Source organism: Somniosus microcephalus, chromosome 9 (assembly GCF_052327205.1).
Source record: "Somniosus microcephalus isolate GS21.2 chromosome 9, FLI_Smic_1.0, whole genome shotgun sequence".
NCBI lineage: Eukaryota > Metazoa > Chordata > Chondrichthyes > Squaliformes > Somniosidae > Somniosus > Somniosus microcephalus.
The window spans coordinates 203,427,867-203,444,921 of NC_140995.1; the positions used below are offsets into that span (position 1 = coordinate 203,427,867).

General features: G+C 46.9%; 1 protein-coding gene across 1 annotated transcript in view; it reads left to right on the forward strand.

Annotated features, from left to right (window-relative positions):
* armc2 (armadillo repeat containing 2) overlaps positions 1–17,055 on the forward strand; it is a 127,869-nt gene that overhangs the window by 56,293 nt on the left and 54,521 nt on the right. The window contains exon 9 of the mRNA XM_085998232.1: positions 7,595–7,694. Within this exon, the coding sequence (XP_085854358.1) occupies positions 7,595–7,694 (100 nt within the window). The remainder of the gene's footprint in view (positions 1–7,594; positions 7,695–17,055) is intronic.

Genomic DNA, 17,055 nt, shown 5'->3' on the forward strand with positions numbered 1-17,055 from the left:
CGTGTGCACCGTGGGAGCGGCCATCTTGGACGCCATTTTGCCCGACCTCGTGGGGTCCGCCATCTTGTGAGCAGACAGCGTGGACGCCACCTTGTCTCGATCAGGGCCCTACAGTGGCATCGGTCACAGTGGACCAGACCACACCGCACCCGCTATCCAAATCAATGGTGGACATCGAGGTAAACGGGTGCGGGGTTAAATGTTTAATTGACAGTGGAAGCACGGAGAGTTTTATCCACCCTGAACTAGCACAACAACCCTCTCTAACGGTGGTCCCTGCTCGGGGCACCATCTCTATGGCTGATAAAACCCAGACATCGACCATTATGGGTTACTGCGCAGTACAATTGTCCGTTAATGGAACTGTATACGATAATTTTAAATTACTAATCATGAAGAGTCTATGTGCGAGTGTGATCTTGGGCCTGGATTTCCAGTGCCACCACCAAAGCATCACGCTCAATTACGGTGGGTCCCAGCCGCCCCTCACAGTGTGCGGTCTGGCTGCCCTGAAGGTAAAGCCGCCTTCGCTATTCGCGAACCTTACCCCCAACTGCCGGCCAATAGCGACCAAAAGCAGGAGGTACAGCTGGGAGGACAGGCGGTTTATCGCGACCGAGGTGGACAGGCTGCTGAGGGAGCGCGTTATTGAACGCAGCAACAGCCCGTGGCGCGCCCAAGTGGTGGTGGTGAGAGGTAGCGAGAAGAAACGGATGGTGATTGACTATAGCCAAACGATCAACATGTACACCCAACTAGACGCCTACCCGCTACCCCGCATATCAGAAATGGTGAACCAAATTGCCCAATACCGGGTGTTCTCCACCATCGACCTCAAGTCAGCGTACCACCAGCTCCCTATCAGACCAGAGGACCGCCCGTACACCGCCTTCGAGGCGAACGGACGCCTCTACCAATTCCTCAGAGTCCCCTTTGGGGTGACGAATGGGGTCTCGGTCTTCCAGAGGGAGATGGACCGCATGGTCGATGACTACCACTTGCAGGCAACCTTCCCCTACCTCGACAACGTCACCATCTGCGGTCACAACCAGCAGGATCACGACTCGAACCTCGAGAGGTTCCTGAAAACCGCACAAAAACTCAACCTCACTTACAACGAGGACAACTGCGTTTTCAACACCACGCGCCTCTGCATACTAGGCAGCGTGGTGGAGAATGGGGAAATCGGACCAGACCCCGACCGATTGCGCCCCCTACGGGAGCTGCCCCTGCCCAACACTCCCAAAGCCCTGAAAAGGTGCCTGGGGTTATTTTCTTATTATGCCCAATGGGTCCCCAACTACTCCGACAAAGCCCGCCCCCTCTTGAAAGCATCCTCTTTTCCGCTCTCTGCTGAGGCCCACGCCGTCTTCAAAAGCATTAAGCGGGATATTGAATGGGCCGCGCTACAGGCAGTGGACGAGAACACTCCCTTTCAAGTGGAAAGTGATGCGTCTGACTTTGCCTTGGCGGCCACCCTCAACCAGGCGGGGCGGCCCGTAGCTTTCTTCTTGAGGACCCTCCAAGGGCCCGAGATCAGACACTCCTCCGTGGAATAGGAGGCCCAAGCCATCGTGGAGGCAGTGCGCCACTGGCGCCACTACCTAGCCGGCAAACGCTTCACCCTACTTACCGACCAGCGGTCGGTAGCGTTTATGTTTAATAATAAACAGAAGGGGAAGATTAAAAATTATAAGATTCTCAGGTGGCGGATCGAGCTCTCCACCTTCGAGTATGACATCATTTACCGGCCAGGGGCCCTTAACGAATCCCCCGACGCCCTCTCACGAGGGATGTGTGCCAGCGCCACCGGGGATCGGCTACAGACCCTCCACAACGACCTCTGCCACCCAGGGGTCACACGGCTGTTCCACTTCATAAAGTCCCGCAACTTACCCTACTCGATTGAGGAAGTTCGGTCTCTGATCAGGAACTGCCGCACTTGCGCTGAGTGCAAGCCTCGGTTCTACCGCCCAGATAGAGCCCACTTAATCAAAGCTACACGGCCCTTTGAGCGGCTCAGCTTAGATTTCAAGGGCCCCCTCCCGTCAGTCGACCGCAATGTTTACTTCCTGAACATTGTGGACGAATACTCCCGTTTCCCATTCGCCTTCCCCTGCCCAGACATGACCAGCGCCACGGTCATTAAATGCCTCAACAGCCTGTTCTGCCTGTTCAGTATGCCGAGCTACATCCATACGGATAGGGGGGCGTCCTTCATGAGTGAAGAGCTACGCCAGTACATGCTGTCCAGGGGGATCGCCACGAGCCGTACCACCAGCTACAACCCCCAGGGTAACGGCCAGGTGGAGCGAGAGAACGGGACAGTATGGAAAGCAGTCACTCTAGCTCTAAGGACCAAGGGCCTCCCTATCTCCCGCTGGCAGGAAGTCCTCCCAGAGGTGCTCCATTCGATACGGTCGCTATTGTGTACTGCCACTAATGCCACGCCTCATGAACGAATGTTTGTCTTTCCCTGGAAATCCACCTCAGGCGTATCCATGCCGTCATGGCTCTCCACCCCAGGTCCGGTATTTGTACGAAGGCATGTGAGGGACCACAAGACGGACCCTTTCGTGGAGTCAGTGCACCTACTCCACGCCAACCCCCAATACGCGTATGTCCGGCACGCTGACGGAAGGGAGGACACCGTGTCCATAAAAGACGTTGCCCCAGCCGGTAACGACAACAACCACGACAACAACAGCAACAACGATCACAGCAACTCTTACCCACCCACTATCCTTTCATCACCCCCGGAAGAACATCGACCAACGGTGCCCCCACCAACTACCCCTTCAACAACCCTGGCGGCGCCCCCGGCAGAGACCCAGGAGGCCACCGGGGACACCCAGCTGACACCCACGGCACCACAACAGCTACGTCGGTCACAGAGGACTATCAAACCCCCGAACAGACTAAATCTGTAGAAGGGGTGAATGTGATGAAATATGCCATTCATCAGGCACTCTGTATTCTCTGTGTTTGATTGTGCCTGTGACTGTGACAAGCAGGGGAGTTTAGTTTCAGTTTCATTTCCTTACCTGTATTGTATTGTGTGTAGGGCTCCACCCATACCTGGCCCCTACTTAAGCAGGCCCCAGCGTGTCTCACAGGCAGTGCAGCAGATCTCTGGATGAGAGACACTTCTCCACTGTGTATTACTTTCTGAGTTAATAAAAGCCTTGCTTTGCTCCGTTAACGTTGAGTCTCAGATTCATTGAGGCACATCAGAGTGGTCACAAATGTCACCATTTCTCCTGAGAGTGGCAAAGAACCTGTGATCTTTAGGCCCTCTCCAATGCTTGTCATTGAGGGAACTACAGACATGGGCCCAGCACCCTTTGCACTGCAAAAGAAAGGTTGCTCGAAGCTGACCCTCCCCCTCCCCCAGGACAGTTACTTCGCTGACATGAGTCACCTCAGACCTCTAAGGCTCCAGGCGAACCTTCCCAGCCACCCATCGCTCAATCTTGTTCCACTCATGGAGCAGTTCATACAAGTAGCATACTAGGAGCTTGAGCAAGTAAGGTAACTGGCACAAAGTGTAGATATGGTGTAATAAGTAGTTGTACATGGGGTGAATGGATTTTCTGGCACCTTTTGGTGAATGTTTTGGAAAGTAAACATAGCTTGAGTGCATTTTTGCATATGCTTTCAACTTTTGGAAGTTGAATGACGGGAAATGTAGAGTACAGTTTTATAAAGAAAATTGGCAGAGTTCTTTGATGGCAAGGGACTTTGTTGGGGAAGAACAGGCAGGTGTTAAGTGACTTTATTTGGAGTGTCAACTTTTATTTATTGAAAGCACTGGGCTATAAGTTGTATCCTTCTTTCTCTGGCTGACGTCTGTCCTTTTCCATGTCCTCCCCTTCCTGTCCACCCTCCTCCGGCTGTGGGAATGGAAGTGCTTTCCTCCTTCCCCATCATCACCTTAAGCTTCTGGAAGCAGCAAGCCTTTCTTCATTTTGATGTTATGTCATATGCAGCAAGCAACAATTATTCTGGAGACTCTTTCTGGGCTGTATTGCAATGCTCCACTGAATTTATCCAGGCAGCTAAAACACAACTTAAGAATAGTAGCTCGATGACAATTGTATTGGCATGGGCCTCATTATATCTGTTGTTCCTTTCTGTCTGTGGAACCATAGCCGAGATTGATCGCCAGTCAACCGTCCTAACACATGGCTCAAAATCATGAGGGCTGGTATGGTAGATGATAGCATCATGCCAGCTCCCTGCGTATCAGGCATTCACATGTAGGATAAAGTGATTGGCATCGCACACCAGCTGCACATTAATGGAATGAAAGTCTTTCCTGCTGATAAAATTGAGGGGGTTGTCATGTGGGGCTAATGCATTCTGTCAATTGCTCCTTGCACCTGTGGGTACCCTTCCAGTCTATATAACTTTATTGCTCTCTTTTTTGTTTCTCTGGTTCCTTTAGAAAGCACATGAATTATGCAGCCCTCCTGAATGAAGCATCAATCACCTTCTTGATGCATTGGTGTGCTGCTGCTTGACTAATGTGGCAAATGCTGCTTGGAAGGATACAGTTGCAAAGTAATTCAAGGCAGTGGTGACTTTGACGAGTACAGGCAACGCTGTTCTCTTGGTAGAAAGTAGAAATAGATTGTAGGTCTTCAGCCAGCAGTTGAGATATTTCCCCAATAGCCTCTGGGGTGGGGGGAAGCATAGCCTTCTGAGGCAGACATTCAGAAATGTCTAAGTAAGACCTTCTTAGTCTGTAAGCCTTGATGAATGAGTATGTATGTGTAAAGAGCAAATATATTCTATGATGTCTCACTCTTAAGTGTGTCCATTCTAACCTCATCCTTCTCCTCCTCATCATAACATAGGAATAGAGTGATTCCCATTGGGAAATCCATGTTGCCAGTCCAAAACTCTATTGTTTGCAGAGCTGATTGATAACAGCAAAACCTCCAAAGAAATAAACAGATCAATATGCAGACAAAGTAACACCAACCTTCAGCTGCAGCAAATAAAATGGCCGCCTCAATGTAGTATTTGCCTCAGGGATCCCTTAGTGATACTCATACTGCGGTAATAACTTTGGATGGATTTTGGGGCAGAAGTTGTGGAAAATGGGTAGAGTGATTAGTTACATCCAGCTGACCCATTTAAATGTGGCATGGCAGCATCCCAGCATGCTTTAAAGGGGACTGGTGATTTTTTTTTTTCCCGGGTGCAATGTAAGATTGATAGTTTTGAGACGCTTGTCAATAATATGCCCTATTTTACTCCATTTAATGCCCCAAAACCACCAGAAGACTGTCTGTAGTTCGAAGGAAAATCCAGTCTGTAATGATAACGATGGATTAGAGCAGAGTTCCAGAAGTAGGTGACATAGGCAACAAGACCTCAAGTTTAACAACCATGCTGAAAACCTTACTGCTGATCATGAATTATTTGGGGAATATTTTGAAAGTTAAATGAAATTAAAGAGGCTGCATAGCACAGGGGCAAATTTCGAGACACACATCTTAAGGATATTGGGAGAGATACCATTAAGGCCAAAGGTCATGGAGTCTGGAGAGTAGAAGATCCAACAGCCTTGGATAAAATTTGATATGGGTTAAAGAATCTTTGCCAAGATCATTGAGATTGGAGTTGGAGGTGTCAAATTTTGTCTGATAACGCTCCTGTGAAGCGCCTTTGGACATTTTACTACTTTAAAGGTGCTATATAAATTAAGGTTGTTGTTGTCGGGGATAAGTTTTCTTTTCAGAGAGCTAGTCACTGTACCATCAGGAAGGAAGAGGGTTGGAAAGGAGGATTCACAGAACTACAAGTCAGCTTTGGCAAGGGAACAGAAATAGTGACTGTTGGAGGGGTAGCAATTGACCCTTGCGTTTAATAAAGTTGTGTTTAACAGCTTTAATAGTGAATTTACGGAAGTTATGAGTACAACATATGGAACATGAATTTATGTTGCTTTCCCAGGATTTCTGGAACACCCATTAGGCTATAGGAAATCTGTGACTTTCTGTTGGTACACCGAGCAGTTTTTATAAGTCCTTCTGTGCCCCTACCAGAATCAAATTTGTGAGACTTTGTCCTTGTGACTTTAGGTGCAGTAAATCTTGTCAGAAAAATTGGTCTGATGCAGGACAGAGAAACACAGTATCTATATATATAAAGCGGTTTATCTCTCTGTTTGTCTCTCTGTTTGTCTGTCTGTCTGTCCGCTATACACTCAAAAGTTATAGAGCATACCTACACGCATGTTATATCAAAAGAAAGCTTATCATTAGGGGAGTCTAATAGGCGTATTTACTTTTTGGTCAGACAAAAATTGTTCCGACAGTATACAAAAAAGGTTCAAAAAATGGCAAAATTCCGCTCATTAGCGTTGAGTGACGTGATGGTTGACCAATCGGTGCATCACGGGGGGGGGGGGTTCATTGTGTGTGTGGGCGGGCCTAATCCTTCTGAGCTGAGGTGAGTGGCCGCCATCTTGATTTCTAACTATTGATTTATTTTTCCCACTTTCTGTGTGTTTATTTTTCCCACTTTCTGTGTGTGTGGAGGGGAAATTGTTTTTCAAAAAAGTTAATTAATTTGTAAATATTTTTTCTAAGCTGATTAATTTTCCTACCTTTCACCCTTTTTTTTCCTCTGGACTCGCTGCCTCCGCCGGGCGCCGCAACCATAGAGGGTTACCCCACCTGCAGGCCTCGAAGCCTCGGCGCCTCCTCGCCAGCCACGCCTGAGCTAGGCACTGCCCGTCCCGCTGGGCCCGCCCCGTGATCGCCGCCATCCTGGTAAAGGCTGGCGGCGCGGGACTGGGCCAAGCGTTAGCCATCGTCGCCATCTTAGTAAAGGCTGGCGGGGCAGGAGTCAGCGCGTCGACGTCGGCGGCGGCCCGGAGCGCGACCTCAGCTAAGGTGAGTCCAGCCAGGCCTCGCGCTAGGCCGCGCACCGGCCGGCCCTGAGGCGCTGATCCGCACACGGGGGCTTCGGCTCACTGCGTCTGGGCTCTGAGGAAAGGCAGAGAGAGAGGGGGAGGGAGGGACAGAGAGGAAATCAGGGAGGGAGGGGGGGAGGGAGAGGGGGGGAGGGAGGGGTGGAGAGGAGAGGAGAGGGGGTGGAGAGGAGAGGAGAGGGGGTGGAGAGGAGAGGGGGAGGGAGGGTGAGGAGAGGTGAGGAGAGGGGGAGAGAGGGAGGGTGAGGAGAGGGGAGGGAGGGAGAGAGAGTAAAGCAGGGAGAGACGGGGAGGGAGAGAGAGAGAGGGTGAGGTAGGGAAAGAGTGAGGGGGTGGGACAGGGAGGGAGAGCTTGCCTTCTTCCTTCCTTCGCAGGGGTCGATCGGGCCAGGCCTGAGGCGTTCCTTCCCCCCCCTCTCTCTCCAGGCTAATCCCGAACTAAATCCAGCAGTCTCTCTCTCTCTCTCTCTCTTCCCCCCCGTCTCTCTCTTCTCCCCCCAGTCTCTCTCTCTCTCTCTTCCAACAACAACATGCCCTCAAAAAACCCTCGGCACCGCCGGGCACTCCAGCTAGTGTATTATATATCAACTGCATGTAAAAGCACTCTATGCTAGCACTCTAATAACTTCATTTTTCTTCTATTTATAGCAAACTTTCAGCCTACAATGACTGTTGCCTTGCATTGTCAGAATGCTCCAGCTGTTACCAATTATTTTTGACCATCCTCCACAGACACCAAAGGAAGCAGGTTAGTTTTACCATGACTAAAAGTCCTGAGTTCCATCGTCTCAAGTGCCTGACAAACAGGCTTTGGCTGTTAGGTATATAATGACAGAATGGCTTTCCTTTTAAAACTGGCAAACTGATGCTATTTTCTTTCCATTTTAAATATTAAAATGATCTGCTACCCCATTTTATCGTGCTCTTCTGTTTTAACGTGGCTGATCAAAGAACTAAATTACATTTAAATCACAAATACATGCAGCTTTATACATTTTGCAGTCCTGCAGTATTTGTAAACATTTAACCTTCTGCTTGCCACTATCTGTTAACCAGGAATTCCCACCTTCTCATGCATCTGATTGGAAAGCATACTGCATGTGATGGAGTTTCATAGTCTGACAGCCCAGTAGACTGGTATGAGTCGCAATGGCGGCCAATACAAGTAACTCCATAGCAATTTCAGTTTAAATTACTGTGTTAAAATATAAGGTTTATTTTTTTGGGGAGGAAAATAGAATGGTATGTACTATTCATGTTTGTACTTTAATTTCAAAATATATTTGGCACTGCAGCTTCAAAATGAAAAATCACAAGATTAATAATCATTTTGTGATTATGAATATTCTGTATAAAGTTTTTCCAGATTAAATCTGTGCTATGTAAAAAAAAAAAGTGATATCACTAGTCAGGTGAGTAATGCTCAGTCATTTAGCTTAGTCATCATTCATTTTTAGACAATACAGGAAACTCTTTATTATCCGGCACCAACGGGACCGGGGTGGTGCCGGATTATCAAAAAGTCCGGATTACAGAGAGGTATAGTTTAAAAGGTACGAGAGCTTCGTACACAGCAACAAATCCAGGCTTCCCTGTTGCTTAGCAACATGTGCAGGAACTCCGGCCACAGACCAAGCGTCCCTTTGCTTAGCAACAAGTGCACGAACCCCAGTTACATAGCCACAGATCCAGGAACTGCCACTAATATGAAGTAAAACTTACCTGAACCTACTCCTGAATTTTGCTGGTTAAAAGAGAGTTTCCTGTATAAGAAAGTTGTGTTTTGAACATTGACATTTCTGCCAACATTATCTAGGCTAACACTTGGATAATGGTCACTTGGGCAAGGGGAGCTGCGTCTGTGGAACCATTGTCACCACACAGGGCATTCAGGAGAGGGGCAAATAATAGTAAGAAATGCTAGCATATGTCCATGTCTGTTACTCAACAGAAATTATCTTGACTTGCTTTTTCTGTTTTTCTAAATGCATGAAAAATATATCCTCCTGTTCTTTGGGCATCAATATTTGTCTTATTTATGCTCCTGTGAAGCGACTTGAGATGTTTTCCTGTGTTAAAGGCACTATTTAAATGCATGTTTTCATTGTTGGAGATCAGTGCCCATTTCCCAGGCTGCAGTCACGATTCCCTCATTCTAAAGCAATCTCTGTGCCACCCTTATTTGAAGCAAAGCCAGACTGTGAGGGTAACTCCTCCGGGACTAAGGCTACCTTCTTCAGATATGATTATGATCCTGCTTCTACCATCCAAAGATACAAACTGATTGCAGCTACAAGACCCATACAATGACCACGCTCATCATATCTTGAAGCAACATTTCAGTTGCCTTGACCGATCAACTTTTGATATATTTTCCCATGGTGCTTCCTTTTAGTGCTAGTATATTCTAACTCCTAACATGTGAGTTTGAAGTTATTTCCCATTGAAAGGAGTAAGTGTGCTAACTACCTGTAGGGTTTCAATAGCTTCTGCTAGAGATTCTGGTGGCCACATTCCTCCTTGCGCAAGGTCATCAATAAGTGTCTAAATGGCTCTGCAATTGCCTCTGCCACATCTGTGGCAGCGTAGCTGCCTGATTAGTGTGAGGTGGAATATAGATAAGTGTGAAGTGGTGTGTTTTGGTCAGAGGAATAAGGGGGCCACATAAGTTTAACATAACTTCTCTGCTTTTCAATTCTATCCCACTAGAAACGAACCCCAGTGCTTTGTTTGCTTTTTATGGCCTTATTAACCTGCGTCACTACTTTTACTGATTTGTGTATCTGGACCCCCTCGATCCCTCTGTTTCTCTACCCCATTTAGACACTTATTTTTCATGGAGCATGTGGCCTCCTTATTCTTCCCACCAAAATGTACCACCTCACACTTATTCATATTGAAGTTCATTTGCCAATTACTGCCCATTCTGCAAGTTTATTCATGTCTTCCTGTATTTTGTCACAGTCCTCTGTATGAACTATACCCCCCAAATTGGTGTCATCGCAAATTTTGAAATTGTGCTTCCGATTCCAGATCTCAAATCATTTATGTAAATGGTGAACACCAGTAGTCCCAGCACCGATCCTTGTGGAACACCACTTCCCACCTTTTGCCAGTCTGCGTAACTACCTTTAACCCCAACTCTCTGTTTTGTAGCCAGCTTACTATCCATTCCGCTACTTGTCTCCTGACTCCACATGTCATTAATGAATATAGTGAATAGTTGAGGACCCAGCATAGATCCTTGTTGGACACCACTCGTCACTTCCTTCCAATTTGAGTACATACACATTATTACTACTCTCTGACTTCCACCGCCTAACCAATCTCCTAACCAGGTCAATAATTTACCTTCAATTCCATAAGCTTTAATTTCAGCTAACTCTGTGGAACCTTAGTGAATACCTTCTGGAAGTTCATATAAACTACATCCATAGACTTCCTCAAAAAATTCAATTAGGTTTGTTAGACATGACCTACCCTTTACAAATCCATGTTGGCTGTCTCTAATCAGCTCAAATTTCTCTTAAGTGCTCAGTCACTCTGTCCTAAGAACATAAGAAATAGGAGCAAGAGTAGGCCATATGGCCCATCGAGCCTGCTATCCATTCAATAAGATTATGGCTGAAATTTCTCCTCATCTCAGTCCTAAATGGCCGACTCCTTATCCTGAGACTATGGGGGAGAAATTCAGTATCGCCCCATTTGGGGCGCAATTATCGGCCAGGTGCAAAGGTTAGCACCTGACGCTAATTATCGCCTTCGACTGCAAACTTGGCTTTTATCGCCCCTGGAGGTGATTGGAGTGCTAAATCAGGCGCTACACACCTGTCTTAAGGCATAAAGGCCGAGGAGCAAGGCGCTACCTCAGAGCGCTGGCGAAGCTCATGTGATGTCAGTCAGCAATGGAACACAGACACAATGGCGCCAGCCAGTTCTTAAAGGGGAGGGTTGATCTTGATCTCCACCCACATCCTGCTCATTGCAACCTTGAATCTCAGCCTGGAGAGACCTGTACATCAAATCTGCTGGAAAGAACAATGGAGAGGCCTAGGGAAAGAGCTCAAAGTGCAGCTCCCACAGTCTCTTCTAAATCGATACAAGGAAGGGCAAATCAAAATGAACCTGCAAAGTGCTGTTCAATACCCAAAACTCCTTCACACAGCGTTGAATCTCTCGGGAAGTCTCTCTCTCTCTCTCTCAGAATGCGTGGTGCAAAAATGTCACCAACAAAAAAAGGCAGGAAGCGGTCGCCTTTAAATAGCGCTCCCCCAGTCCCTTCCTGACTGCAAAACGCTCCCCTCAACCTGTCGTTGCTAGCGGCAGGCGATAAGGCAGGGGGCACCACTCAATATCCGGTCCAGGGCGCTACCAGGGCATTGCACACTCGACTGACGTCACGATCTGCCGGCGCAGGAGATCGTGGCAGTAGTGTTTAGCGCCGCCGCAAAATGTCTAGTTAATTTCGTGAGCGGCGCAAATATCACTGCGCACAGGCGCTAGTTGCTTTGCGCCCCATTAACGCCCTCTTAAGACGCTAACGGGAGGCGCAAACCAACTGAATTTTTCCCCCTTTGACCCCTAGTTCTAGACTCTCCAGCCAGGGGAAACAGCCTCTCAGTATCTACCCTGTCAAACCTTCTAAAAATGTTATATGTTTCAATGAAATCACCTCTCATTCTTCTAAACTCCAAAGAATATAGGCCTATTCTACTCAATCTCTCATCATAGGATAGCCCTCTCATCCCAGGAATCAATCTAGTGAACCTTCTTTGCACCCCCTCTAAGGCAAGTATATCCTTCCTTGGGTAAGGAGACCAAAACTATACACCGTACTCCAGGTGTGGTCTCACCAAAGCCCTATGTAATTGCAGCAAGACTTCCTTACTCTTATATGCCAACCCCCTTGCAATAAAGGCTAACATACTATTCCTTTTTTAAAATGTTCTGCTTTTCCATTCTTCCTACCAAAGTGGATAAATTCACACTTCTCCACATTATACTCCATGTGCCACCTTCTTGCCCAATCACTTTCCTACCTAGTTTTGTATCGTCAGCAAACTTGGATATACTTGGTCCCCTCATCTAAGTCATTAATATAGATTGTAAATAGCTGAGGCCCAATCACTGATCCTTGCAGCACTCCACTAATTACACCCTGCCATCCTGAAAATGACCCATTTATTTCTACTCTGTTTTCTGACCATTAATCCATCCTCAATCCGTGCTAATATATTACCCCAGTCCCATCTTGGTAACAAACTCTTGTATGGCACATTATCAAATGCCTTCTGAAAATCCAAATATGCTACATCCACTGGTTTCCCCTTTTGTACCCTGCTAGTTACACCCTCAAAAAAACTCTAATAAATTTGTCAAACACGATTTCCTTTTCATAAAACCGTGTTGACTCTGCCTAATCATATTGTAATTTTCCAAGTGCCCTGTTACCATATCCTAGAAACATAGAAACATAGAAGATAGGAGCAGGAATAGGCCATTCGGCCCCTCGAGCCTGCTCCGCCATTCAATGTGATCATGGCTGATCATCCAAATTCAGAACCCGGTCCCTGCTTTCTCCCCATACCCCTTGATCCCTTTAGCCTTAAGAAATATATCCAACTCCTTCTTGAATATATTTAATGAACTGGCCTCCACCGCCTTCTGTGGTAGAGAGTTCCACAGGTTCACCACTCTCTGGGTGAAGAAATTCCTCCTCATTTCTGTCCTAAGTGGCCTACCCTTTATTCTTAGACTGTGTCCCCTGGTTCTGGACTCCCCGACCATCGGGAACATCCTTCCTGCATCTAGTCTGTCCAGTCCTGTCAGAATTTTATAAGTTTCAATGAAATCACCTCTCATTCTTCTAAACTCCAGCGAGTACAAGTCCAATCGACCCAATCTCTCCTCATACGTCATCCCTGCCATCCCAGGTATCAGTCTGGTGAATCTTCGCTGAACTCCTTCCATGGCAAGAACATCCTTCCTCAGATAAGGCGACCAAAACTGCACACAATACTCAAGATGTGGTCTCACCAAGGCCCTGTACAACTGCAGCAAGACATCCTTGTTCCTATACTCAAACCCTCTCGCTACGAAGGCCAACATACTATTTGCCTTCTTAACCGCCTGCTCCACCTGCATGCTTACCTTCAGCGACTGGTGCACAAGGACACCCAAGTCTCGTTGCACTTCCCCTTCTCCCAATCTATTGCCATTTAGATAATAATCTGCCTTCCTGTTTTTGCCACCAAAGTGGATAACCTCACATTTATCCATGTTATATTGCATCTGCCATGTTTCTGCCCAATCACCCAACATGTCCAAATCATCCTGGAGTTTCTCGACATCCTCCTCACAGCACACACGCCCACCCAGCTTTGTGTCGTCTGCAAATTTGGAGATATTACGTCTAGTTCCCTTGTCCAGATCATTTATATATATTGTGAATAGCTGGGGTCCAAGGACCGATCCCTGCGGTACCCCACTAGTCACTGCCTGCCATTCAGAAAAAGACCCGTTTATTCCAACTCTTTACTTTCTGTCTGCCAACCAGTTCTCTATCCAAGTCAATACCTTGCCCCCAATCCCATGTGCCTTAACTTTACACACTAATCTCTTATGCGGGACCTTATCGAAGGCCTTCTGAAAGTCCAGATACACCACATCCACTGGTTCTCCCTTATCTATTTTACCAGTTACATCCTCAAAAAATTCCAGTAGATTAGTCAAGCACGATTTACCTTTTGTGAATCCATGTTGACTTTGTCCGATCCTGTCACTGTTTTCCAAGTGCTCTGCTATTACATCTTTTATAATGGACTCTAGCATTTTCCCCACGACCGATGTCAGGCTTACCGGTCTGTAATTCCCCGTTTTCTCTCTACCACCTTTTTTGAATAGAGGGGTAACATTAGCTACCCTCCAATCCATGGGTACTGTTCCAGATTCCATCGAATGTTGGAAGATGATCAGCAATGCATCTACTATTTCTAGAGCCACTTCCTTAAGTACCCTAGGATGTAGATTATCAGGCCCTGGGGATTTATCGGCCTTCAATCCCATCAATTTCCCTAACACCATTTTCCTACAAATACTGATTTCTTTCAGTTCCTCCCTTTAATCAGACCCTATGTTCCCCGGCATCTCTGGGAGGTTATTTGTGTCCTCCTTTGTGAAGACAGAACCAAAATATGTATTTCGTTGGTCTGCCATTTCTTTGTTCCCCATTATAAATTCCCCTGATTCTGACTGCAAGGGACCTACGCTTGACTTCACCAATCTTTTTCTCTTCACATATCTATAAAAGCTTTTACAGTCAGTTTTTATGTTCCCTGCAAGCTTACTCTCATATTCTATTTTCCCCTTCTTAATTAATCCCTTTGTCGAATCCTAAACTGCTCCCAATCCTCAGGATTACTGCTTTTTCTGGCCAATTTATATGTCCTCTCCTTGGATCTTATGCTATCCCTAATTTCCCTTGTCAGCCACGGTTGAGTCACCTTTTTTGTTTTATTTTTATGCCAAACTGGGATGAACAAATACTGTAGTTCATCCATGCGGTCTTTGAATGTTTGCCATTGCCTATCCACTGTCAACCCTTTGAGTGACATTCCCCAATCAATCCTACCCAACTCGCGCCTCAGACCATCGTAGTTTCCTTTATTTAAATTTAGGACCCTAGTCTCTGAGTCAACTACTTCATTCTCCATCTTGATGAAGAATTATATCATATTATGATCGCTCCGACCCAAGGGGCCTCGTACAACAAGATTGCTAATTCTTTCTCATTACATAATACCCAGTCTAAGATGGCCTGATCTCTGGTTGGTTCCTCGACATATTGGTCCAGGAAACCATCCCGTAAACACTCCAGGAATTCCTCCTCCAAAGTATTGTTACTAATTTGGTTAGCCCAATCTATATGTAGATTAAAGTCACCCATGATGACTGCTGTGCCCTTATTGCACGCTTCTTTATTTTCCCTTTTAATGCCATCCCCAACCTCCGCCTTACTGTTTGGAGGTCTATATACTACTCCCACTAATGTTTTCTGCCCCTTGGTATTTCTCAATTCTACCCATACAGATTCCACATCATCAGAGCTAATATCCTTCCTTACGATTGTGTTAATCCCTTCTTTAACCAGTAATGCTACCCCACCTCCCTTTCCTTTTTGCCTATCTTTCCTGAATATCGAATACCCCTGGATGTTGTGTTCCCATCCTTGGCCATCCTTGAGCCATGGTTCCGTAATCCGAACCAAATCATATTCGTTTACCTTTATTTGCGCAGCCAATTCATCCACCTTATTACGAATGCTCCTCGCATTAAGACACAAAGCCTTGAGGCTTGTTTTTTTTAACGCTCTTAGACCTATTAGAATTATTATTTACTGTGGCCACGTTTGATTTAAACCGTTAATTTCTCTGACTGCCACTTTTGTTTTCCTCCTTCCTATCTTTTGCTTTTATCCTTGTTTCCCTTTCCTCTGTCTCCCTGCTCAGGTTCCCAACCCCCTGCCATTTTAGTTTAAACCCTCCTCCAGAGCACGAGCAAACACTCCCCCTAGGACATCGGTTCCATCCCTGCCCAGGTGCAAACCGTCCGGTTTGAACTGGTCCCACCTCCCCCAGAACCGGTTCCAATGTCCCAGGAACTTGAATCCCTCCCCGTTGCACCATTCCTCTCGCCACGTATTCATCTGAAATATCCTTCTATTTCTACTCTGACTAACACGTGGCACTGGTAGCAATCCTGAGATTACTACCTTTGAGGTCCTATTTTTTAATTTACCTCCTAACTCCCTATATTCAGCTTTTAGGACCTCATCCCGGTTTTTACTTATATCGTTGGTACCTATATGCACCACGACAACTGGCTGTTCGCCCTCCCCTTCCAATATGTCCTTAACAATAGATTCTAGCATTTTCCCTACTACTGATGTCAGGCTAAATGGCCTGTAGTTCCCTGTTTTCTCTCTCCCTCCTTTATTGAACAGCGGGTTTACATTTGCTACCTTCCAAGCCACAGGGACCTTTCTAGAATCTAGGGAATTCTCAAAGATCAAAACCAATGCATTCAGTATCTCTCCCGCCACCTCTTTTAGAACCCTAGGGTGTCTTTTTTCATTTGTTCCTGGGATGTGGGCGTCGCTGGCAAGGCCAGCATTTATTGCCCATCCCCAATTGCCCTTGAGAAGGTGGTGGTGAGCTGCCTTCTTGAACCGCTGCAGTCCGTATGGTGAAGGTACTCCCACAGTGCTATCAGGGAGGGAGTTCCAGGATTTTGACCCACAGACAATGAAGGAATGGCTATATATTTCCAAGTCAGGATGGTGTGTAACTTGGAGGGGAACTTGGAGGTCATGGTGTTCCCATGCGCCTGCTGCCCTTGTCCTTCTAGGTGGTAGAGGTCGCAGGTTTGGGAGGTGCTGCTGAAGGAGCCTTAGCAAGTTTCTGCAGTGCATCTTGTAGATTGTACACACTGCAGTCACAGTGCGCCGGTGGTGGAGGGAGTGAACGTTTAAGGTGGTAGATGGGGTGCCAATCAAGCGGGCTGCTTTGTCCTGGATGGTGTCGAGCTACTTGTTGGAGCTGCATTCATCCAGGCAAGTGGAGAGTATTCCATCATACTTCTGACTTGTGCCTTGTAGATGTTGGAAAGGTTTTGGGGAGTCAGGAGATGAGACACTCACTGCAGAATACCCAGCCTCTGACCTGCTCTTTTAGCCACAGTATTTATGTGGCTGATCCAGTTAAGTTTCTGGTCAATGGTGACCCCCCAGGATGTTGATGGTGGGGGATTCGGCGATGGTAATGCCATTGAATGTCAAGGGGCGGTTGTTAGACTCTCGCTTGTTGGAGATAGTCACACCGTAGGTAAAGGCTGCACAGGCAGGAAGGGAATGGGTGACTGCCAGGCAGAGTAGTAGGCGCAGGCAGGTAGTGCAGGGGTCCCCTGTGTCCATCCCCCTCTCAAACAGATATACCGCTTTGGATATTGTTGGGGGAGATGGCTTATCGGGGGAAGGCAGCAGTAGCCAACTACCTGGCACCATGGGTGGTTCTGCTGCACAGGACAGGAGGAAAAAGAGCGGGAGAGCTATA